The 25,984-nt window shown below is 42.8% G+C and overlaps 1 protein-coding gene across 2 annotated transcripts; it reads right to left on the bottom strand.

The window, feature by feature from the left end:
• Positions 1 to 6,271: 6,271 nt before the first annotated feature.
• Positions 6,272 to 15,229, bottom strand: LOC121294032 (transcription factor Sp6-like). 2 transcript variants are annotated; one of them, XM_041217538.1, is made up of 2 exons: positions 15,036 to 15,229; positions 6,272 to 11,157 (listed from the first exon to the last, which is right to left on the bottom strand). In XM_041217538.1, the coding sequence occupies exon 2, from the start codon at positions 11,121 to 11,123 to the stop codon at positions 9,981 to 9,983; it is 1,143 nt and encodes a 380-aa protein (XP_041073472.1). In that variant the 5' UTR covers positions 11,124 to 11,157; positions 15,036 to 15,229; the 3' UTR covers positions 6,272 to 9,980. The 2 variants fall into 2 exon arrangements, with proteins under 2 accessions (XP_041073472.1, XP_041073473.1); XM_041217539.1 differs by lacking the exon at positions 15,036 to 15,229 and adding an exon at positions 13,536 to 13,655.
• Between the last annotated feature and the right edge of the window lie 10,755 nt (positions 15,230 to 25,984).

The following is a 25,984-nucleotide window of genomic DNA, read 5'->3' as shown; positions in this document are numbered from 1 at the left end:
AGCACCTTTAATGTAGAGCAGCCTTCCAAGCCTTTCACAGTGGTGAACTCAGGCAAAAATGAACACCAGCCCAAAAAAGGATGGGTGACCAAAACCTGGTTCAAAAGTGATGGCTTGTGAAGAGTCAGGTGGAGAGGCAACAGGGTTTAGGAAGAAAATTGCAGATTATGGGGCCTAGATGACTGAAGATATGGCCATCAGTGCATCGTATAGACAAACACAGGAAGAGATTAGCTGGGCACATTTACTGGCGGCAATGCTGCTTTAAGAATCATTAACATAATCTTCATTTTACTGAGGGTGCAGTGTATATTGTTTTTAAGAAAACACAGATGGTAGACAGTAGAAGGCTGTAATTTAATCTCTGGGTTGAGGCAACATCCATAAACTACTTAAAAACTGCTATCATGGTTTCTGATGCCATCAGAACCCCTAGAGTAAATTACAGCCTTTTCACTCATTTCTAACCCTGCTTAATTCTATATTTAACTCTCTGAAAATGCTAGTATGATAAAGAAAGTATTCATCGCTTTCTGCTAATGTCCATAAAGAAAGCTAACTGGAGTATGTTGATTTGAATAGCTTTGTATGGAATAATACACTGAGCAAGGCGTGTACGCCAAGAATTGGTGCCTGTGAATCCCCAGATTCCTGAGCACAGCCTGGATGAAGGAGAACCAAGAGAAGACCAACAGTATATAGAGAATCAGTGTGCAGATACTGTATGTATATTTGTGTACATTTGTATAGTGCCATTATTGAAGTAACAAATCCCAAAGCACTTCACAGAAGCCTAATCAGGCAAAAAAAATAATAACAATGGACCAAAGAAGGAGACGTTAGGACAGGCGATCAAAACTTTGGTCAATGAGGCAGGTTTTAAGGAGGATCTTAAAAGAAGAGAATGGAGTAGAGAGGTGGAGAGCTTTAAGAAGGGAATTCCAGAGCTCATGGCCTAGGCGACTGAAGGCAAGGCCCCCAGTGGTGGAGTGAAAGATGTGGGGGGTGAACAAGAGACTGGAATTGGAGGAACACAGAGTTCTGAAAAGTTGTAGGGTTGGAGGAGGCTACAGAGGTAAGGTGGGCAGGGGGTGTGGGTTAAGGTTATGGAGGGATTTGAAAAGGAAGATGAGCATTTTAAAATCAAGGCATTCAGGAATAGTGAGCTGGTGAATGAGTCTGGCTATGAGTTAGCAAGCAGCCAGCAGAGTTTGGGATGAGTTTAAGTTTATTCAGAGAAGGTGTTGTAGGGAATTTCTTTGTTTGTGAAGGAACAAGAAACAGAGTAGATCGAACCCACTGAATCACTGAGCATCCACTGAGCTACTTACAGATTAAGAGTGTTTTAATACAACAGGGAAGAGCTGTCACAGTTTTCAAAGTCAGAACCAGACAAAATGTTGAATAGGGCTGTGACAGCTTATGGTTTAAATCCTACTGTTTGCTTTGAAACCCTTAACCTCAATAAGTGATGCCACCAGAGGATGAAACACAGAAGTGGAAAATATGCTTTCATTTTTTTCTTTTGCTTGGTGTTTGGTTTATGTCTGAGATTTTTGAATGAAACTGGACTGACCAGCTCAAAATCCAGACTGACGGCAAATAACAAAAGGAGAAGTTACTGCCAATAAAACATTAATGGCTTAAAATGACAATGTGAATATTACTGCATTTGTATGAAATTCCTGTATAGCATGTTTAAAACAAATTGATTAAACCCTTTGTTGCAATAATGAGCAAAGCAATGAAGTGTTAGTCGATTGTTGGTAATATTGTACATCCATATTCAACCCATAAACATTACAAATAAATACTTTTGGAATGGAGTCACTGTTGTAAAGTGTGAAGTGCAGCTAATTTGTGCACAGCAAGATCCCACAAGCAGTATTGTAATAATAATTAGATAATCTGTTTCTGTGACATAGCTAATCTGTTTCTGTGATATTGATCGAGGATAAATATTGGCCAAACACCAGGGGTAACTCTCCCTGCTCCCCTTCGAGGATGCTCATCCTCCTTTTCAAATCCCTCCATAACCTTACCCCACATCCCCTGCCCACCTTACTTGTGTAGCCTCCTACAACCCTACAACTCCTCAGCCTTGTAAACTTGACATCCATCTGAGAGGGCTGCCAAGGCCTTGGTTTAACACCTCATTCAGAAAACGACACTTCAAACAGTGCGGAACTCCCTCAGTACTGCACTGGAGAGTCCTGGAGTGGAACCTTAGCCCACAACCTGGTGCTTCAGAAGTGAGAGATCTACCAACTGAGCCTTGGTTGACAATAGTGTTGCTTATAGGCCACCTGAGGGTCACAGTCTTCTGTAGACCTATGTCTTGTTGGACATATAAAACATAGCTGCAGTGACATGACGAGTGGTGAGTGCTGCTCACTATCCACAGCTGTGGTGAGGGATGTTAGTGCTGGGCAATAGAATATTTTTCTGATCCAGTGTCAGTGTTAAGCACTCTTCCATCAGGTACCTTTGTGCCACAGGCATGATAAAATCCCTCTGTCCCAATTTAACATCAAATTTGCAAAGTTGCTCCCTACTGTGCTTGGATTGTTCAAATCTTGTGATTTTGTGAGCAATATTGCTTATTTGTATGCCATTTTGTACTGCGTCCACTCAGAACAGGGTTGAAACCAACCAAATAATTTTACTTAGAGGCAGTTAAACTAACAGCTAGAGAAAACCTTTCATCCAATCAGCCAGAAACAATTTTGAATCCAGGCTTCAGATGTAATGTTGTACGTATTAATCTAGTATATCATGAACCTCTATCAGATTTAGAGGTTCTCCCTGATTTTTTTTTCTTGACTCCTAATACAGGGACAGAGGGATCTTGTGTTGCAGTGGGTCGCATCCCTGCTTCTGAGCGAGAAGCTCCAAGTTCGAGTCCAACCCCAGGACTTGACAGCCATGGAATGTGCATTCATAATGTGGCCAAACAGCTTGATTGTCAACCTGTAAATCAAGAGTAGGAGACTCTCCTGGTCAGCCATGCTTGATGCTGAGTGACGCCCCTCAAGCCATAGCCTCTGGTGATAGGCTAGCGACCCGTTCCAGGAACAAACTAGTCATGGAAACAGACATAGGCATGGGGCTTTGTCTGCCTCATACGCCGCTAGGTGAGGGAAGGGAATTAAGGAGAATACAGGGACTCCGAGGCCAATTTGATTGCCCCTCATCCCCTCAGATTAGGTCAATTTAAATTACTACAGGCCAGGGATTGAACCTGGGACTTTTGTAGATATAGATTTTGTAGATATGGTCTCACAAATGAAATAGTTCAATTATGTGGAGAAGCTGGGGTGGTTCTCATTAGAACAAATAAGGCGAAGAAAAATTTTGATAGAGGTGTTCAAAAGCATGAGTGGTTTAATTAGGCTAATTAGGAGAAACTACTTTCCAGTGGCAGAAGAATCAGTAACTAGGGGACACAGATTTAGTCACAGAGTCAATATGGCACAAAAGTTTATTCGGCCCCTCGAGTTCATGCTGGCTCTCTATAGAGAAATACAGTCAATCCCACTCCCCCACTCTATCCCCGTAGCCCTGCAAGTTTATTTCCCTCAAGTACCCATCCCATTTCCTTCTGAAGTCATTCATTGTTCACCAGCCTCCTAGGCAGTGAGTTCCAGGAATCAGTTAAGATGATTGGTAAAAGATCCAGAGGTGAAATGAGGAAACAGTGGATTGTTGTGATCTGAAATGCATTTCTGGAAAGACTGATGGGAGCAGTTCAATGGCAATTTTCAAAAGGGAACTGGATCAATACTTGTAGGGAAAAAAATAATTACAATGTTATGGGAAAGAGCAGGTTAAGTGGGACTAATTGGGTAGCTGGACTACCAAAGAGCCAGCACAGGCACAATGGGCCAAATGGCTTCCTGTGCTATATCATTCTAGGATTCCTGGTTTGCATGCTTGAGTGTCGTACTTTGTACCTATTGATTGACTGAGAAGTAAAGGAATTTTTAAGAATCTCATCATACCTAAAAATACTTCACACGATAAATCTGTTTTGGAATTAAGTGCTTGATTATTGTTGGAAAAAGAGACATGTTGAATTTTTTCGTCTTGCACTCATCAGGACACTTCACAAGAATACCAATCTAAGAGGAAAACAACAATTTATACTGTATGAGAAGAGAGTGCTGATTGGTTGGCAAGTGGACTCTGATTGGTCAAGCGGTCAGGGCAATGCCTTGACCAATCAGGTCAAGATGCCTGGTTTAAATTTCAAACAATGCTTGGCAGTTAACTGTCAGTCACCAGCACTGGCGTATTCTCCATTACAACACCTCTGCCAATAAGAGTCCACTCGTCAACCAATCTGCACTCTATTCTCATACAGTATAAATTGTTGTTTTCCCCTTATATTGGTATTCTTGCTAAGTGTCCTGATGAGTGCACAATGAAAAGCTTCGACATGTCTTTTTTTCTAGCAGTACTCAAGTTCTGTACTACCAAATGACAATTCAGTGTTTGTTATTTATACAAAAGTAGGTTTGATGCAACAATGTCCATGAAACAGACGTGAGATAAAGAGGCAATTAATCAGGTTCCTCTGGTACTGGGTGAGGGAGGAGTTTTGACCAGGGACTCTGAGAGAAACCTCTGCTCCCCTTCGAATCTTTAGCGTTCACCTGAACAGGTAGACCTTGATCTAACATCTTACATCTAACAATGCAGTATACTCTCAGTATTGCACTGCAGTGATAGTCCAGATTCAATGTGTTGCTGGTGCAGGGCTGACAATCCACAATTCTCTGACTAAGGATGGGCATGTTACAAGTAGAGCCAAGCTGACACAAACCTATATAAGGCACAAATACTGGTCTGATGAGTAAACAGCTTGTTTTTACCCTGAACTCAGAATAACTCCCAAATATTTATCTTCTCTCACACTGTGATCCAGCTGAAAATTCTCAATCGATGCAAACTTGCAACACCAAAATGTAAAATAAAAATAAAAAGGTATCCTGATCTCTCACCATCTTGTTGGAACTTATCAATTAATTGCTTTGTTGCACACTCACTGTATCTTTTGTTTGTATGCTGATTTGTTCTGATTGTGTCTTGCAATGGCTGATTTGCTTTCCATTCCTCTTCTGCTATGACTGTCCCAATTGCCAATCTCCTTTCTCTACATACATTTCTGAATAACTCGCTTACACTCCCAAATTGATGTTTTTCTGGCTGCCTCTCACTCCTGCTCTCCATTTTAGGCACTGGTTATCACTGCTCCTGACTGACCCCTCCCTCATTTTCTGTCTTTCGGCCTTGAATAGTGTATTTCAGGAACTCAATCTTTGTTGCTATTTTTAAAATCAAAGAACCTTACAGAATTGTTACAGCACAGGAAACCATTCAGCCCATCGTGACTGTGCCAGCTCTGCAAATGAGCAATTCACTTAGTACCATTCTCCCGCCTTCTACCCGTAACCCTGCACATTCTTCCTTTTCAGATAACAGTCTCATTCCCTCTGGATTGCCTCGACTGAACCTGCCTCCACCACATGCCTAGGCATCGCATCCCAGCTCTTAACCACATGGTGTGTGAAGAGCACAGAAGGAGGCCATTTGTTATATCTATGCTATCACTTTGAAAGAGCTGTCCAATTTTGTCCCATTTATCCCAATGGTTTAGGAATGGCATCTGTACATTTCATCCTATCCCTAGTTTCCTATTTCCCCTCCTTTCTGCAATGTTTTATATGATAATTGCTTCTGATCCACTTTCCAGCTAGTTAAGGGTCACCACTTTGGTGTTCTGTTGGCTTTTTATTCCTACAGTGTTGACCCTCTCCTGAAAGCGTAGACGATTGCTAGGATAAGGTTCCACAATGTCAGCCACTTTCTGGTCCTCAGTGATCACTCTTCTTGAACGAGAGCAGAATATCAGTATCATAAGTTTCTGAAGACAGGGAGCATCACAACACCACCTGATTCTGTCCTCGCTCACGTTACCATATACATAAATTCCAATAGGGGTCATTGGATAGTGATTACGAGCAGGAGCCTTGTCTAATTCTTTTTCCCTAGCGTGGAGGCACTGAGGCCATTTGTAGTGTCCCCTGGTTACATATCTAAGGTCAGCTAACTCAGCATAGATAGGGTTCCCAATCCTCCAGGAGCATCTGGAAGTAATTAATGATTAAGACTGCTATGAGCTATCCAGGAGAAAAATCTCTGGGCATTAAAAAAATGTATTTTTCTCATTGTCTTTTAACAATTTTATTTGGTAATTATACAAACATTAGAGATGGAACAATGACTATTTGGATAGAGTAATTGGAGGCAGAAGATCATGTGATGAAATCCCCTGGAATATATCCAACCCGAATTTCCACCCCAGGAACAGAATGGGATCCTTGTTTTTTATATAGTATTGTACAATCCAAACTGTAAAAAAAACCATTTCAGAGGCATCATGAAACATTTGAAAACAAATCTTTATTTTTTTGTCAACTATAAAGACAATGTTAATTAAATAAAAGACTCAGCATTAGTTTCCTATTGTGTAGGTAATTCACAGCATAGAATCCAAGTTTCTGTAAGAATATACAGGTCATTTTTTTAAGTGGATGGAGAGTGTGTTATTTTAACATATCTTTTAATATTTGAAACACATATCATAGTTCTAAATAATTACACTCTTCGTACAGGAGTTTGTTGGACCAATTTGGATCCTGTTTTAAATTTGTCATACAATACAAATATTCTAAAATTCTGTTTAAACATAGCCATGATTCTGATTGGTCAAGAACCACTGTAACAGCATCCCACCATGAACCCCACTCTTTTCCATCATCATGGTTAGCATCAGACCTGCTGTTGTGAATAATAATTGTAAGTGACTTGAATCAGTATCAGAGGATTGAATCTCCCAACACTGCATTGATTAACCATTTTTTAAGGGGAAGCTAGATAAACACACGAAGGAGAAAGAAATGGAACATTAGGCCGATAGAGCTAGATGAAGATGAGAGAGAGGAGGCTCATGTGGAACATAAACACCAGCATGGACCAATTGGGCTGAATGGCTTGTTTGCACATCTACTTTCTGTTTAATTCAATTTTCTTTGAAATTAATTATTTTTTTCTAAACTAACACATCTGACTTTGTTCATTTCCCACTAACATTTATTACAACTCCTTGATCATGATATGCAACAGATGATGTGCATTAAAATACTAATGAATAATGCTGGACTATGCCACAACATCTACAAAGAGAAATACAAATTTCAGGTATTGATCTTGGTGTAGGGTTCATAGCTGAAATGTTAATCTGTATTTCTTGTTACAGATACAAATATACTTGCTGTGCATTTCCAGAATGTGTGTTTTTTTTAGCATTTGTGTGTTTTATTCTTCTTACATGCACAGTTAAATAGTGTTCAGTTAGGTTAGAAGGAAATTCCCAACAGCACTTTGGGAATGCCTTCACTAAATGGACTGCAGTGGTTCAAGAAGGTTTAGCACCAACTGCTAAAGGGAAACCAGGAATGGACAATAAATGCTGGCCTTACTAGCCCATATCCCAAGAGTTTTAAAAAAAAGAACTAGAATGTACCAGCAAAATACTGAACACAGGGCTGGGCCATCAGGAGTGAAGGTAAGTGGGTAAGAGAGACAGAATCATCAGGAGCTGGCTGATCAAGCGGCTAAGCTATAGGTACTGAGACGAGGCTAACAAGGGCAGTGCCATCAGCAAGCAATCTTTCAAAGGTCATGCTACCAGGAGCTGTGAGGCAGCTATCAGAAATATGGCTATTAAAGGAAAAAGTGGATTTTCAGTTCATTTAATTTAGGTTTACCTTGTCATACAATGATATTGCACCAGCAGCAGGCACGATTAGTTTATCTCACACCTGGTAAAGACCAATAACTTACAGCAATCACTATCACAAGTAAATAATGAGATGCCTCCCACAAAGTCAAATAATCGAAGAAATGGCTAAAGCCAGTGTGATGTTCTATTTATTCTATGTATTTACATTAAAAATATAAATATCCATCATTTTTAATGCAAATATACAATTTATTAAATGTTTCAGTATCAACCCCATCAATTTCATGACTTTAGGATCTGACTGGATGTTATTGTCTTTGTATCTAGGTGCAACAATAGATGCAACCGTTCATATTTTCTGGAAAATATAATATGTTTTGTTTTTGCTCCCCATGTGAAATATTACCATAGGAAACAAACTTAAAATTATATTAATGCCATTGGAATAAAATAAAAACATAGACAACAGCTGAAAATGAACATAAAATTGTTGTTAAAAAATGACAAAATCACACACAACCATATCTAATAGCAGTAATCAAAAAGAAAACGTGTTTATCTAAAATTTGCGACGGTGGCTTTGATTCGAAGTCACCTATGCCCTATGTCACAGCACTCTCTGGTGTGTCGAAGGGCACCAAGCACATGCCATATCACCCATACCATCTCGACGCATTATTACACTGCACACAGGATGCTGACTATAAAAAAAATGCAACTCACACTAGGGCAAAATCCTGAAGTGCATCTGCCATTGACAGCTTTCATCCTAGCAATTAATGGAGTCCTATGTCACAACTAAAATCTCTAGCGCATTATTTATTCTGTCCAGACACAACCTGGATGATTAGCATTAAAATCATTTTTTAAATAAAAAAAAATTTACTACACTCACTTTTTGCCTAAAATTACAAGAGCCACCGCTTTGGACGTCTCCAAGTTATTTGTTCATTCTGTTTAATATTGTGTCAGTAAGCTTTACTTTAAATTTTTTGAACATGCAGCTGCAACAAATAAACTCTGCTGCTTTAGAATGATATATTGGTTATGATGTGAATAATTCCTTCCATTAAAGAGGCTTTAGTTAGGCTGAGCTCATGGCACAAACCTCCTTAAAAGATTCATTCTTGCCTGCTGGAGCAATTTAGTAATGATATTTGCACTTATATTGTAGCTTATCACATCAAAATATCACGAAACACTGCACACAGCAAATCTCTTTTTGAAGTGCAGAAATTGTACCATCTTAATAAAAAACTAAATAAGAACTATGTTTCATGTTTAAATCACAGAAATCATGCTGCAGCAGGTATTACCCTCCCAGAGTGTAGCTTACTGTAGTGCCTCGTGCAGAAGTGAGCCTAATATGTAAATAACCCCTTTAGTCATGACCCATTATTATCCAGATTGTTCCAGTAAGAACATCTCTGTTCAAATTGATGGCTTAAATTTTGACAATTAACATCAGTAGAAAGATAGATGAAACAGACACAAGGGTATTAAATAGGGCGCTTGCCTCATGATAAAAACAGAAGTTGACAGAAAACATTTTTCCAACTGGGTCATTAAAGTCATTAAGAGAGTACATTCATCAGCAGGATCCCAGGGGCAGGAGGCTACAGTTATGAGGAGAGAATTGAAATACTGGGACTATTTCCACTGCAGTGAAGAAGGAGAAGCAGATTTGAAAGAGTTTTTTTAAAATTACAAAGTATTTCAATGGAATAATAAAGGGGGAATTTCTTCTAGTTGGGGAGTCAGTGATGAAGGCTCACTGATTTAAAATTGTAATTAAGAGAATGCAGAGTGAGACTAAAAACAAGCTCTTTACACAGAGGATTTCTGGAGTGGGAAATGCTGTGCCACAGGGAATGGATGAGACAGAGACTATTCAGCTCTTTGAAACAGAGGAAGATACCATGGGACAGTGGGGAGACCTAATTACATTGTATACCTTGTAAAGAAAAGAAAACTGATTTTATCAACAATTTTTCAAAAATATAGTGCCCCTTTAATAGTGTAAAAGCATTAGATAAGTGTAACCTTTTCCAGGAATGTTGAATTTCCTTCAGAATCTCACCCTAGGATAATATACAGCAGTTGACAAGTGCAACTATTTCACACACTGGCAATAGATTATTTTTTTATACCGAGAAAAAATATTTTCAAAGTCTTAATTTTGCTGTCTATCAGCAACTGGGAGTCCATCGTTGACCCCCTTACCCTCACAGTCCCTCTGGATGTCCCCTGGGGACTGGGATTGTACGGACACTGAGTTGCACTTGCTGGCCTCCCCAGCGGACTCTTTGGTAGTTGCCTGGCTGCCTTCCCCATGCGTTTTCAAGTGCTTGGTAAGGTGGTCGGTCCTCATGAAGACCCGGTTACAGATGGGGCAGAAGAACCTCTTGGATCCAGTATGGGTCTGCAGGTGCCGCTGGAGTTCGTCGGAGCGGGTGAAGCGCTTACCACAGAAGAGCCAGTTGCAGACGAAAGGCCGGTCCCCACTGTGCCACCTCAGGTGAGCCTTGAGGTGCGAGGTCTTTACATAGGCCTTCCCGCAGCCTGGGATGTGGCAGTTGTGAAGGACTTTCTTCTTGGCGCTGCCATCTGCGGATGTCCCCAATCTCTCCGCCTCCAAGCAGTTGGGACATCGGCAGCTGCCCTGTGCTGAGCTTCGAGACAAAGACCGCCTGGTGCTCTTTGCCCTGGTGGCTCCTTCCAACGTCTGGTTCAGGACCAGGGGCTCCTGGATGGGGTCAGTTTGCTTATAGCCGTCCTGGTTGATCATAACTTGGCTTGACTGTATCAAGTGAGTCGGGGGGCCGCAGATCTGGTGGTCAGACCCGTAGCCCCCTAAAGGAGGCTGAAGCCCACCTGGGTGGGTGGAGTTTTGGAGACCACCCTGCGTGTTCTGAAGATCCATCCAGTTCGATCCAGTATGGAGGTCCCACCAGGTGGCCGGGAGACCCCCATCCTCAGTTGCACTCCCCTGGTGAGGAGGTCTGAACCAAGAATCATGATACTGAGCCATGTCGACGCGTGGGTGCAAGGAGTTTGAAAAGTATTCAACCGTGGACTGGAAGTTGGGCTTGAACTGAACACAGTCCTGAGACTTCAAGCTCGGGCTGTTGAGTAAAGCATACTTATTGTTAAAGGCAAAGTTGGGGCCTGTGTTTAACGAGGGGCTGAAGGCGCTGCTCCCGGAGGTGGCAATCCCCAAGTTTCTGGGAAGGGCGGGCGATTTCCACGAGTTGAAGCCGGGTGTTAAAGGCGATGCTTGTTGTTCTCCGAGGCTACTCCATGTGGCAGCTTGCATTGCCGAGGGAGCGTCCACCAAGAGTCGAGGCCGACTGCAAAGGAATGAATATGTTACCAGACAGTGAAAGGCCGACCCGAATAAAAAGGAGGTATGAAAAATCATGAGTCAAGCTCGCGCGCTATAATTTGTCATTAAATTAATAACATGCCTGTTAATGAACTAATTTGCAAACCTGCCATCGAAAAGACGCGGTTATTATGCACGCTCCGAGACAGGTACACGATAAATTGCGCAAATCGCCAATTTATTGAGGGAAATGCGTTGCCTTTTGTATCAAAAAATGTCCACAGACGGGAGTAGCGATTTGAGCCCTGCAATGCAGTTTGAAACCTAACTTGTCTACCTGATCCTATTCATTTGGCGCGAATTTATTTGATACGTGAGCTGGATTAATGTCGGCTTTGCCTCCGAGGTATCCCGGAGTTATATCTGGTCAGGCAGGAACAAATCCCGAAACACCGATTCTGCACGCCTTTCCGAATTTTGAATTCGAAAGACTGTTCATTGAGCGGGATAGAGCTTGGTATTAAGCAATTCATAAGAGGAAATTAACTTACGGAGCAAGAAAAAGAGACAAATAGCAGGAAAATAATCAATAGCGAAAGTTTGTTTATTATAAGGGGGAAGCGGGAAAGATATGTAAGCACAATATTAAACCACCCAGTTCCGAATCCAGCCTCTGCTCATAGCACAGCCTACAAGAGTCAAACCTTGTAGAATATTATAATTTTGGACATTTTCTGCGAGTTGTATATTGCATTGGGTTTCAGGATTATAGGAAAAGATCAGTCTATCAAATTTAGCAAAAAGATCTCCAGGCGCAAAATAAGATTCCTATTCGTATGTGCGAGCAGTGATTAACCATTTGTTAGTGTCAAAACTGACGTATATCCCCCGCACGTTTGGAGAATGTTCTACTTTCTTTCTCGTACTTCTGGAAAGTAGACAAGGAGAGGTTCGGTGACCTGGTATACTGTCTGTCTCTTATCACGAGCTTCCAATCTGGGGTGATAGCACCTCTGGAACCATTGCCTCCGGTTCTTACAAAGCCACCACAGCTTAGCACTGCCTGCCCTTCCTGGACACTGCAACCTCAATGCGTTGAAATCAAGATTTACCACCCCGCCTCTCACTCAAACTCGTGCTTCATCCAGACCTGAAAGTTGGACGGAACTCCTTAAGTCTTTCCAAAATACCTTCTACCTCTCTTTAGCTCTGAAGCAGAGTCACACAGACTCGAAACGTTAACTCTTGTTTCTCTTTCCACAGATGCTGTCAGACCTGCTGAGTTTTTCCCAGCGTTATCTGTTTTTATGTCTAAAATACTAATTGTGCCAAAGTTCACAGCTTCTGCCATTTTAAAAGCCAATTATTAACGCCCCTATGCTATATTCTCAGAACATGCAGAGTATGGAACAACTACTAAATGTAGTATGATATCATTATTGAAACTTAACTTCCATTTTGCTCTAGTCTTGTAAAAAAAATCAATATGTTTTAGTGAGCAGTCCCTTAGAAACTTCCCAACTTCCCCATGTCAGACTGATGGGCCGAGATTTACATCTGCGAAACGCTATAGTTTTTTAAAAAAATTACATTAGCTTCAGTGCTGGTTTTAGGTTTTGTTTTTACTGTAAATGTCTAGAAATAAACCGAATAATTCTTGGTATTGGAATATTAAGATAAAGCAAAGATAAAAGAGAATTTATAGCTAATGCCATGCAATATTCTTTTTTTAATTCTTTGATGGGGCGCGGGCGTCTCTGGCAAGGCCAAATTTGTTGCCCAACCCTAATTGCCTTTGAGCTGTATGGTTTGCTGGGCCATTTCGGAAAGCAGTTAAGAGCCAACCACACAAGAGTCACGTATAGGCCAGACCACGCAAGGACGGCAGATTTCCTTCCCTAAAGGACATTAATGAATCAGATGGGTTTTTACAACAGTCGATAATAGTTTCACGGTCACCATTACTGAGACTAGCTTTTAATTCCAGATTTCCTTAATTAATTGAATTCAAATTCCATGGTGGGATTTGAACCCACATCGGCTTGGCATTAGCCTAGGCCTCCTGGGTTACAGGTCCAGTGACATTACCACTAAAATACTGCGTCCCCAACTCAGTACCTCAAATGGCTGGCATCCTCATGAGAGACTTGGAACTATTGTTATTACATCCACTCTATGTCCTTGAGACTCAAGGCAGATTTGGAAAGTGGGGCAGGGGGAGGGGGGTGGCGGCGGTGGGGAAGCTGATGGATGCCCTTTCTCAGGAAAAGATCATTTTGATCATAACACACGAATTAATGGGCCTGAGTATTTAACCTGTGACCACACACTGAAAGATTAACAAGAGACACCGGCAATTGTGTATCATCTTCAGCAGCCACTAAGCCTTTTTTTGTGACTTACTTAAATATTGAGTTCAATGATTCCTCAAAGATTGAGCAATTTAATTTCTAAATTCTTCAGCGCAGTGTCAGAAATGTCAAACGTGATCGATCCAAGCAGTTGCCGACTTCGCTCGCCTCAACAGGAAGCACTCCTAGCACCTTGTGAAATTAGAACACAACCTATTGACAGTCTGTGACAGCACTGTTAAAACATCAGGCCTTTCCCTGCTGCGCTAACTAAAAACTCAACAATAATGAAAGTTTTAAAACTCCAACTCTGCTGCTTCTGTCTGTTCATCGTACTTGGCAGGAACTCGAAATAATCAGGTCGTGTCTCTTTCTCTAAGCCTATGTTAAACTAAAAGGGAAAATTTAATATAAAATAGGAGCAAAGCTTATACTGCGTAAACCAATATCTGGACAGCGTTCAATTCAAAATGAATCACCCTCTCTGCTATTCTAACCCGTAACTATCTCTCCGACCTCCCCCCACCCCCATAGTATGCATCCTGCAGGGTTATAAAACACAACCGAAGCATTGCTTAATCATTACTTCCTGTATATCTCATCTTTCCCTCTACTGGTTTCATCCTTATGTGTCCCTCAGCCCAATACTAATTCTAATTAACAAGCGGAATGCTAATGATTTAATTTATATTAAATATGTAGATGACAGAAACCCATAAAATCTCGTCTTCCCGTTCGAGCTGTCTTTTTTTTGTGTTTACCCGATCACACCATGTTGGCAAAGCAGAATTTCTTTAAATTAATTTAAATTACATTTCTTTAAATTCTGCTCTATAAGATATTCAGAATCCAAATGGGATTTTTTTTCCCCCGAGAATGAGAACATAGGCAAAGAGGTTGTGATTTGACGGATAACATTCATGTCTTATTAACCTGCTGCTTTATAATGCAACAGGAAGTATTTGGTAGAACCCCACACAAAACGCACACAGGTCACTGTGATGTGCAGATCAAAGATGTCCTGAAGTATAATGAATCTCAATTAAGTTAGCCACTAGACTAAAAACTTGAAACGTTAACTCTCTCCGCAAACGCTACTTGACCTGCTGAATATTTCCAGCACTTTCCGCCTTTATTTCAATTAAGCCGGTGCGGGCACTGAAATCCTCCTTGAGGGGTGAGAACGGAACCAGTCAGAGTTACTGCGCACCGTCCTGTGATTCCGATTGGAAAGTGGGAGCAGATGAGGCATTTGTCCCTCTCACCCACTCCCCAACACTCATCCCACCCTCCTCCTCCTCCCCCCCCCCCTCCCGGCCACTGACCGCCTAAGAATGGGCACCTGGGCGAGGCACAGGTTGTCCAGCTGTCCCCCAGCACCAGACATTGCCCTCGGGAGAGGTGTTGGAGCTTTTCTTCCCCCCACAACCCCCGGCCCGGTAGGACTCACTATGTGGGAACATCGATCCCAAACGCCTGCGTGTTCCGTATTCTGGCCGATCAACGACGTCCCGGACCCGGCCAAGAAAGCATGAGGAAAGTCGCTGCCTACCTGCTGTTCCACCGGCGGGGTAAATTTCCGTTTTCCCTGCTTAGTCCGTAAACCCTCGGCGGATGGTTGTGCGGAATGCTGACCACGGGGGAGACAGAGGGAGAGAGAGAGAGAAAACAAACTTTCCCCCAAAGTGACGGGACTTTTAAGAGGCTCGTCAGTCAGGTCCAACTGAGTTTTTTTTGGGGGGGGTGGGGTTGGGTTGGGTTGGGTGGGTGGGTGGGTGCCCTGGGGCTGATGGACACACAGACAGGGAGCGGGGTCACGGGGGGGAGGGCGGGGGGGGGGGGTTGCTGCTGGGGTTCAGGCTGCTCTGGGCGACACTCGGCTTCTCCCCCTCTTCATTCTGCACTGGCTCTGGCTGATTGACGAGTTGCTCTTTTTCACCGCAGGATGAGACCTGGCTCCTCCCAGCCCGTGACTCGGCACCAAGCTACAAGTTCACAGAGAAACCGCAAACAGCCAACCAGGAGCTCGGACATTCCTGACACTTCACACATTGATTCCTGTTTAGGGAGGGTGGGGGGATGTTTGAGGGGGGTGGGGGGGGTGGGGGTGGGGGGCGGTTGGGGGGGAGGAGAGGTGGGGGGGTGCGGAGGTAGGAGTTCAATATTCACTTCCACTTATTGGTGCAATTTTACAACCAAGAGAGCAGAAAGACCCTATTCCACAAAAAAAAAGGCACCGAGTAACCCATCAGTACTTTGTGTCCATCTTACAATCCAGCAGCGACTACATTTCAAAAGCCCTGAGACATCCCGAGGTTGTGGAAAAACGCTATACACATGCAAATCTTTATTTTTGTTCCATGAAATGAATCTCTTCAATAAGTAAGGCTTGGGCGCTAACGGATTTGTTAACGGCCAAGATCCTCTGCTGCAGGTTAACAGAGGTTTTGTTAAAAAAAATCCTTCAACGGACGCTGCAAAAATATTTCATCGGCGGCTCAGAACTTTGGTAATTTTTTTTCCCAGAGACTCTTTAAGGTTTCACATACAGACAAGTTCTTTCTTTCAACACTGAATCCATGTCCCACACAAAACCCATGGATTCTGAGGTTCTGGATGCAGACGGGCTGACCCATTGGGAACTGGCTCTCGGCATGTGTTTTATTTTGGTGGGGTTAAGGGGGTTTAAGGGATGTTGGTGGGGGCTTCCTTTGGACTCTAACAGAATACGGTTATCCAGTCTGACTTTGTCCGAATGCAGGGACAGGAGCCTAGGCCGAAATGAGGTCTCACCCACAGCAACACATTGGTCAAAGAGTTTATAATTCATTCTTCCCCCCCCCCCCCCCCCCGATCATCTTAAAATATATACTTAAAATCGGGAAACAAAGTGCAGAATAAATTCATGTGAATTGTTTTTGAAGGGAGGAACCTGCAAAACCAGCCTAGAGGTGGCTGTTCTTGTGGGTTTTTACAAAACCGATGAACTTGGTCTGACCTGACTTCGTTTGACCCAACAAGTTAGCTCCTGTCTCTGAACCCACCAAACAAATGATTGATCCGCATTCAATGTTGGAAAGGTAGTATACACCACCCCGAGCACCATTCACCTAAATCACTTACAGCTTGAACATCATAGCATCTGATTTAATTACGTTATGGAGGTCACCCATCTATCTACTGTATAACACTGCAAAATATCTATTTGTAACAACGTGTATTCATTTATTATTTTTTAATGTGGAAACTATTCCGAGAGGTTTGCAGAGGCGGGAGATGAAAATACATAAAATGAGTAAAGGGGGAAATGGGGAAAGGTTAGGAGGGCTGATCCAAAACCTGGTCAGGAAAAAAAATAAGCCTCCAAGGTTTTAGAGGCGGAGAGGGAACGAATAGCAGAGAGCAGCGCCGAAGGGACAAGATCACATAATCAATAGCGGGCAAAGGGGTGGGGGGGGGGGGGGGGGACACACAGAGGCGGGAGTCAGTGGACTCGAAGGGTCCGAGGCCGGAGAAAGTGGCTGAAATTTGGTCGAGCTCGGGCTGGGTCCATGGGCCTGTAGGCGAGACAAGGATTTTAAATTCAGTGTGTTGGGAACATCGGTGGTCAGTGAGGATGGGAATAATGGACGGGACAGAGGGTACGGGCAATAAAAACAGAAAATGATGGAAAAACTCAGCAGGTCTGGCAGCATCTGTGGGGAGAGAAACAGAGCTAACGTTTCGAGTCCGTATGACTTCAGAATAGCGCCGAAGAAAATTCATACGGACTCGAAACGTTAACTCTGTTCCTCTCTCCACGGATGCTGCCAGACTTGCTGAGTTTTCCCAGCACTTTCCCCTTTTTTTATCTCAGATTTCCAGCATCCGCAGTATTTTGCTTTTATCACAGGATACGGGCAGTTGAACTTTGAACAAGTTGGAGTGTTGGATGTTAGAGGATGAAATGTTGGCAAGGAAGTTATTTGGGGATATCGAGTCTAGAGATGACGAGGGCATGAATGAGGGGTTCTGAAGCAGCGGTAGTGGTATAGACGGGCAAGTAAGCAGTCTTGGTGATGAACAGGATATGGGGTCTGAGGCAAACAGGATGCCAAGATTTCACATGGTTTGGTTTAGCCTGAAAATTCGGCCAGGAAGAGAGATGGCCAGTGATAGGGGAGTGGAATTGAGGGAGAAAAATGGTGGATTTGTTGTTTGAAATGTTGACTCATTCGTGACTTGGAGTGTACAGGCAGCTTGACATTACAATAGGGTCGTGGGAAGTGCTGGGGAGATAGAGCTGTCATCAGCATACATACGGAAGCGGACCCTGTGTCTCTGGCTGGTCGTTAAGCGGCGAGATGTAGATAAGGAAGAGACGGGGGTAAGGACAGCTTCTTGGGGGAGTTCCAGAAATGACATGATGGGGCAGAAAGAGAAACCGGAGATATTCTATATTTTTCTCCTTTTTATGTAACTCTTCACCTCAGGACGCAACATTAAAGAGAGGCTCTCCATACCGAGCAGAATTCGCAGTATTGCGAGAGAAAAAAAAACGGTAAATATTTGGCGTACTAAAAGCAAAATACTGCGGATTCTGGAAACCTGAAATAAAAACGTTTCGAAGTGAATATGACTCCTTCGGAATCCTCTTCTTCAGGGTCTGAAAGAGGGTCATATTGGATTCCAAACGTTAATTCTGTCTCTCCACAGATGCTCCACAGACTTGCTGAGTATTTCCAGCATTTTCTGTTTTTATTGGAGGACTAATTATTCTTCTGACTGAGATAATTACCTGCCCTTTCACTTTTCAGATAACTGGCTTCCCTGTTGTATATTTGCTCTTTTTATTTCATATTATTCGCATTTGCAGCAGCATTTTAAAAAAGCCTTGCTTAAGCAATTGAGTGTAGAAATAATGCACCCTGCCATACAATATAGCAGTGTACTGGAGCCTTCATATATCTCGCAGCTGTCTCTATCGTTTGACCTGGAGGCAACATCTCCCTCTTTACAGATTCGTGATAATTAATTTGCCATAAGCAGTTCGGATCGAATTAAGGTCATTTTGTGATGGGAACCTTGTTCTGTAAATTCAGGTGGAAATGCAGAATGTGACAAGAGACAGTATGGAATTGAATAATGTGATCGCTGCATGTTTGGGCTTCGATTGAAACGTACCGTGTTGGGAAAGGGGAGTAAATATTAGAAAAGGAATCTTTATGAGAAAGCCAATACAAGCACATGGCATAACCACAGTCCGACTCCAATACCAAGAATAGATTTTTGAACTATTTGGGAAGTAATTCGTTTAAAGTGGCTGCCAGATATTTTTTAGCCCAGCCAAAAACACCCAAACTTCACATTATCGATATGTTCAGTTCGGAAAAGATCAAGGTGCTCCCATTTTTAAAAAAATGAAATCATTCAGATTTGTGGTACACTGGACTAGTTTGGTGGGTAACCGGGGAGATTGTTAGGCACATCGGGAGATTGCTGGGGTACAAGAGGAGAGATTGTTAGGTACACGGGGGAGATTTCTGGGGTACACGGGGGAGATTGCTGGGGTACACGATGGAAATTGCTGGGGTACACGGGGGAGATTGCTGGGGTACAAGGGGGAGATTGCTGGGGTACACGATGAAAATTGCTGGGGTACACGGGGGAGATTGCTGGGGTACACGGGGGAGATTGCTGGGGTACACGGGGGAGATTGCTGGGGTACACGAGGGAGATTGCTGGGGTACACGGGGGAGATTGCTGGGGTACACGAGGGAGATTGCTGGGGTACAAGGGGAGAGATTGTTAGGCACACGGGAGAGATTGTTAGGCACACGGGAGAGATTGCTGGGTTACACGGGGGAGATTGCTGGGGTACACGGGGGAGATTGCTGGGGAAACGAGGCAGTTTGTTGAGTACATGTGGGGGGTTCTGCCGTACACGGGGTCAAACGCTCGTTTCCGTCCTTAGCACTATTTCAGATATTAGTGTTCCAGTCCGTTGCTTCTTCCTTCGATAGAGATTTATGGGTGAAATTGAAAACAATGTACACATGTATTTAGATTAATTGCAGAATAAGAAACAAGTTTATTCTGCAAAAAGACAGTTAGCAAAATAAATGTCTGTGAAAATTAGGAGGATTTTTAAAATCAGAGACTACGGGATATTTCAACAAATCATAATCTTTGCTGCTCACTAAGATCACGTATGATTGCTCTATTAGATCGCAATTGTTTTGCTAAATAAGTGCAAACTAAGTTCACAGTAAAAAAGTACGAACAGGACGATAAATATAGGGAGGCAGAGAACCAACTAGATTCTTAAATAAGGACATTTCCTTGTGCAAATATTTAATTTAAACTATCCCTTTAGTAAGTCACGGTGTACATAGTTCCAACAGTCCTTGCACTGAACAAAATATCTGTGAATCGCCAAGGAGAAAGCTACGTAGTTGAGACAGGATGACAGACAAACGCTATACCCGCTTTCTCATTGTTTATACTTTAAGGCTTGCACCCCCCGCCCCCCCCACCAACCACCCGACAACCACCACCCCCCCACCCCGCCCCGTACTAATTTGGTTTAGATCCGAGTAAAAATATTCATGTGATCTTCTAAATCTTTTCACCTTCCTCAAAAGGGGCTTTACAGGAGGGATGTCACGAAAGTATAATAATTCTGATAATATTATTGTGATTTATTATAAAAGTAGGTTAGTAGTGGGGTTTAGATAGTCTGTCTGTGTGTGTGGGATTTAATTGAATTGGAGACAGCTGGTCTGGGAAACTAGGTTTGAAATGCTAAATGCGTAAACATGTCTAAGTTTTAGAAGGTGAAGTGAGAAGTTGCATTTTTAGATAACTCAGGGTAGTTTGAATTTCAAAGAGATGGTAGGATGTTACACCTAGCCAGAGAAGCTAGGCCAAGCAGTGTGTTTATTTTTCCCAAAGGTCACTGATAATATTAGCACCATACAATGATTTATATTATGAGAAAAATAAAGTTCTGAAGACATATGTGAACAATGGAATTTGCATTAAAAGGGAGAAACTTGTATTAAGGAGAATAAGGCTATGTGTCAGGGGGGAAGGCATTGTAAGATCTACCAGAAGTGTGAAAAGCCCCCAGTAGTTGTGCATTAAGCTGCTGTCTACAGAAACCGAAGCTGAGAAAAGCCACTTTGAATTCTACTGTCCTTATTGTGTTGATTTGCCTGGATCTGTTTAAATCTATTTGTTTTAATGTTGCCTTAATGAGGGTATAACTGGAAGGTAGATTAATTAAGGGTTTTAGGAGTTAATGTAGTAGAAATTTGTAGACCTATGTATGTGCTTGAAATCTTTTTTATTAATAAATATTTAATTTACTTTTGTAAAAAAATCTCTAGAATTTTGGTGGACTTACTGCTACTGAACTCAAGGCATGCATCTTGAAATAAAATACAAATTGCAAAATCATTGTGACCACGTGATCAAGGTTTCCTCATGGATTTGATCCAACTGGCACACATCGTCTGCTGTGTCACAACAAGGAATTAGACCCCAACCTGCATTAGGAGTTTTGAGAATGGGTTTATGGAGATGTCACAAAAAGTGCATGGCTCTTCATCAAATTACTGCTGATTCCTATCTCCCTTTTTGGTGAATACTGCATTATGTTTTCAAAACGCATATATACAAGTTCAATTCTACAAATCTAGTCACAAACAATATGCATGTGTGTGCGTGTGTGTGAGAGATAGTGATTACACCAGTGCAAAGTTTGTGCATGTGAGAAAGAGAGAGAGAGAGAGCAACTACACCAGTATAAAGTTTGTGTGTGTGTGTGAGAGAGAGAGCAGCTACACCAGTATAAGGTTTGTGTGTGTGAGAGAGACAGCAACTACGACAGTATAAAGTTTGTGTATGTGTGTGAGAGAGAGAGAGCAGCTACACCAGTATAAAGTTTGTGTGTGTGTGAGAGAGAGAGAGAGCAACTACGCCAGTATAAGGTTTGTGTGTGTGAGAGAGAGAGAGCAGCTACACCAGTATAAAGTTTGTGTGTGAGAGAGAGAGAGCAACTACATCAGTACAAAGCATGTGTGTGTGTGAGAGAGAGAAAAACTGCACCAGGACAAACTGTGTGTGTGTCTGTGAGAGAGAGAGAGAGAGTAAGAGCAACTACACCAGTACAAAGTGTATGTGTGCCTGTGAGAGAGAGAGAGAGAAAGAGCAACTACACCAGTGCAAAGTGTGTGTGAGAGAGAGAGAGAGCAACTACACCAGTACAAAGTTTGTGTGCGAGAGAGAGAGAGAGCAACTACACCGGTGCAAAATGTGTTATAGAGAGAGAAGGCAACTACACCAGTACAAAGTGTGTGTGTGTGAGATAGAGAGAGAGAGCAACTACACCAGTACAAAGTGCGCGCGAGAGAGAGAGAGGAGAGCAACTACACCATTGCATAGTGTGTGTGTGAGAGAGAGAGCAACCTCACCATTGCATAGTGTGTGTGAGAGAGAGAGAGCAACTACATGTGTGTGAGAGAGAGAGAGCAACTACACCAGTACAAAAGTGTGTGAGAAAGAGAGAGCAACTATGCCAGTATAAAGTTTGTATGTGTGTGTATGAGAGAGAGAGAGAGCAACTACATCAGTACAAAGTGTGAGCGAGAGAGTGAGAGCAACTACACCAGTAGAAAGTTTGTGTGTGAGAGAGAGAAACAGCAACTACACCAGTACAAAGTGTGTGTGTGACTGTAAGAGAGAGAGTAACTACATCAGTACAAAGTGTGTGTGTGTGTGTGTGAGAGAGAGAGAGAGAGAGAGCAGCTACACCAGTATAAAGTTTGTGTGTGTGTGTGTGTGAGAGAGAGAGAGCAACTACATCAGTACAAAGCATGTGTGTGTGTGAGAGAGAGAAAAACTGCACCAGTACAAACTGTGTGTGTGTCTGTGAGAGAGAGCGAGAGAGAAAGAGCAACTACACCAGTACAAAGTGTATGTGTGCCTGTGAGAGAGAGAGAGAGAAAGAGCAACTACACCAGTACAAAGTGTGTGTGTGTCTGTGAGAGAGAGAGAAAGAACAACTACACCAGTACAAAGTGTATGTGTCTGTGTGTGTGAACAACTACACCAGTACAAAGTGTATGTGTCTGTGTGTGTGAACAAATACACCAGTACAAAGTGTGTGTGTCTGTGTGAGAGAGAGTAACTACACCAGTACAAAGTGTGTGTGAGAGCAAGAGAGAGCAACTACAGCAGTACAAAGTGTCTGCACGTGAGAGAGAAAGCAACTACACCAGTATAAAGTTTGTTTGTGTGTGTGTGTGTGAGAGAGAGCAGCTACACCAGTATACAGTTTGTGTTTGTGAGTGGGAGAGCAACTACACCAGTAAAAAGTGTGTGTGTTTCTGTGACAGAGAGAGAGAGAGAGACAGTAACTATACCAGTACAAAGTGAATGTGTCTGTGTGAGAGAGAACAACCAAACCAGTACAAAGTTTGTGTGTCTGTGAGAGAGACAGAGAGCAACTACAGTATAAAGTGTGTGTGTGAGAGAGAGAGAGAGCAACTACACCAGTATAAAGTTTGTGTGTGAGAGAGAGAGAGAGAGAGCAACTACATCAGTACAAAGTGTGTGAGAGAGAGAGCAACTAAATCAGTGCAAAGTGTGTGTGTGAGAGAGAGCAACTACGCCAGTACAAAGTGTGCCTGAGAGAGGGAGCAACTACACCAGTGCAAAGTTTGTGTGTGTGAGAGAGAGAAAGCAACTACATCAGTACAATGTGTGTGTGTGAGAGAGAGAGCAACTACACCAGTGCAAAGTGTATGTGTGAGAGCGAGAGAAAGCAACTACGCCAGAACAAAGTGTCTGTGTGTGAGAGATGGAGCAAATACACTTGTGCAAAGTGTGTATGTGAGAGAGAGAACAACTACACCAGCACAAAAGTGTGTGAGGGAGAGAGTGAGAGCAACTACGCCAGTCTAAAGTTTGCGTGTGTGCGTGTGAGAGAGAGAGAGTAACTACATAATTACAAAGTGTGTGCGAGAGAGAGAGAGCAACTACACCAGTACAAAGTGTGCATGTCTGTGTGTGTGTGAGAGAGAGAGAGAGAGAGAGCAACTATGCCAGTGTAAAGCTTGTGTGTGTGTGTGAGAGAGAGATCAACTACATCAGTATAACGTGTGTGTGTGAGAGAGAAAGAGTAATTAAACCAGTACAAAGTGTGCTTGTGAGAGAGAGAGCAACTACGCCAGTACAAAGTGTTGTGTGTGAGAGAGAGAAAGCAACTACACCAGTACAAGGTGTGTGCGTGTGAGAGAGAGAGAGAGCAACTACAGTACAAAGTGTGCGTGTGATAGAGAGAGAGAGCAACTACACCAGTACAAAGTGTGTGCAAGAGAGAGAGAGAGAGCAACTACACAAGTGCAAAGTGTGTGTGTGAGAGAGAGAGCAACTACACCAGTGCAAATCATGTGTGTGTGAGAGAGAGAGAGAGAGCAACTACACCTATACAAAAGTGTGTGAGAGAGAGAGCAACTACACCAGTATAAAGTTTGTGTGTTTGTGTGTGTGAGAGAGAGAGAGCAACTACATCAGTACAAAGCATGTGTGTGAGAGAAAGAGCAACTACACCAATACAAAGTGTGCGTGTGAGAGAGAGAGAAAGCAACTACACCAGTACAAGATGTGTGTTTGTGAGAGACAGAGAGAGCAACTACAGTGCAAAGTGTGTGTGTGAGAGAGAGAGAGAAAGCAACTACACCAGTACAAGGTGTGTGTGTGAGAGAGAGACAGAGAGAGCAACTACAGTACAAAGTGTGTGTGTGTGTGTGTGTGTGAGAGAAGGAGAGAACAACTACACCAGTATAAAGTTTGTGTGAGTGTGAGAGAGAGCAGCTACACCAGTATACAGTTTGTGTTTGTGAGAGGGAGAGAAACTACACCAGTAAAAAGAGTGTGTGAGAGGGAGAGAGAGCAATTACACCAGTACAAAGTGTGTGTCTGTGTGAGAAAGGACAATTACACCTGTACAAAGTGTGTGTGTGAGAGCGAGAGAGAGCAACTACACCAGTACAAAGTGTCTGTGCGTGAGAGAGGCAGCAACTACACCAGTGCAAAGTGTGTGTGTGTTAGAGAGAAAAAGCAACTACACCAGTACAAGGTGTGTGTGTGTGAGACAGAGAGAGCAACTACAGTACAAAGTGTGTGTGAGAGATAGAGAGAGAGAGCAACCACACCAGTACAAAGGGTGTGTGAGAGAGAGAGAGCAACTACACCAGTGCAAAGTGTGTGTATGTGAGAAGGAGAGAGCAACTACACCAATATAAAGTTTGTGTGTGTGTGAGAGAGAGAGAGAGAAGCTACACCAGTATAAAGTTTGTATTTGTGAGTGGGATAGCAACTACATCAGTAAAAAGTGCGTGAGAGGGAGAGAGAGCAATTACACCAGTACAAAGTGTGTGTGTGTCTGTGAGAGAGAGAGAGAGAGAGAGTGAGACAGTAACTACACCAGTACAAAGTGGGTGTGTCTGTGTGAGAGAGAACTACACCAGTACAAAGTGTGTGTGTGAGTGAAAGAGAGCAACTACACCAGTACAAAGTGTTTGTGTGAAAGAGAGAGAGAGAGCAACTACACCAGTACAAAGTTTGTGTGTAAGAGCGAGAGAGAGCAACTACACCAGTGCAAAGTGTGTGTGTGAGAGAGGGAGCAACTACACCAGCACAAAAGTGTGTGTGAGAGAGACAGAGAGCAACTACACCACTTTAAAGTTTGTGTGTGTGTGAAGAGAGAGAGAGAGAGAGCAACTACACCAGTACAAAGTGTGCATGTCTGTGTATGTGTGTGAGAGAGAGAGCAACTATGCCAGTATAAAGTTTGTGTGTGAGTGAGAGAGCAACTACATCAGTACAACGTGTGTGTGTGTGAGAGAGAGAGAGAGAGCAGTTACATCAGTACAAAATGTGTGTGTCTGTGAGAGAGAGAGAGAGAAAGAGTAACTACACCAGTACAAAGTGTGCGTGTGAGAGAGAGAGCAACTATACCAGTACAAAATGTGTGTGTCTGTGTGAGAGAGAGCAACTACACCAGTACAAAGTGTCCGTGCGTGAGAGACGGAGCAACTACACCAGTGCAAAGTGTGTGTGTGTGTGAGAGAGAAAGCAACTGCACCACTACAAGGTGTGTGCATGTGCGAGAAAGAGAGAGCAACTACAGTACAAAGTGTGTGTGTGAGAGAGAGAGAGAGAGCAACTACATCAGTACAATATGTGTGCGAGAGAGAGCAACTACACCAGTGCAAAGTGTATCTGAGAGAGAGGGAGCAACTACACCAGTGCAAAGTGTGTGTGTGTGTGTGTGTGAGAAAGAGAGAGAGAGAGCAACTACACCAGTGCAAAATGTGTGTGAGAGAGAGAGCAATTACGCCAGTATAAAGTTTGTTTGTGTGTGTGTGAGAGAGAGCAGCTACACCAGTATGAAGTTTGTGTGTGTGTGTGTGTGAGAGAGAGAGCAACTACACCAGTATAAAGTTTGTTTGT

Source organism: Carcharodon carcharias, chromosome 23 (genome assembly GCF_017639515.1).
Source record: "Carcharodon carcharias isolate sCarCar2 chromosome 23, sCarCar2.pri, whole genome shotgun sequence".
NCBI classification, from domain to species: domain Eukaryota; kingdom Metazoa; phylum Chordata; class Chondrichthyes; order Lamniformes; family Lamnidae; genus Carcharodon; species Carcharodon carcharias.
Note: the sequence above shows the minus strand (reverse complement) of the source record. Positions and strands in the feature narration are given on the sequence as shown.

What these genes read in the sequence shown, in the direction of transcription:
- LOC121294032 (XM_041217538.1), bottom strand. Translation starts at nt 11,123, where the DNA reads ATGCAAGCTGCCACATGGAGTAGCCTCGGAGAACAACAAGCATCGCCT.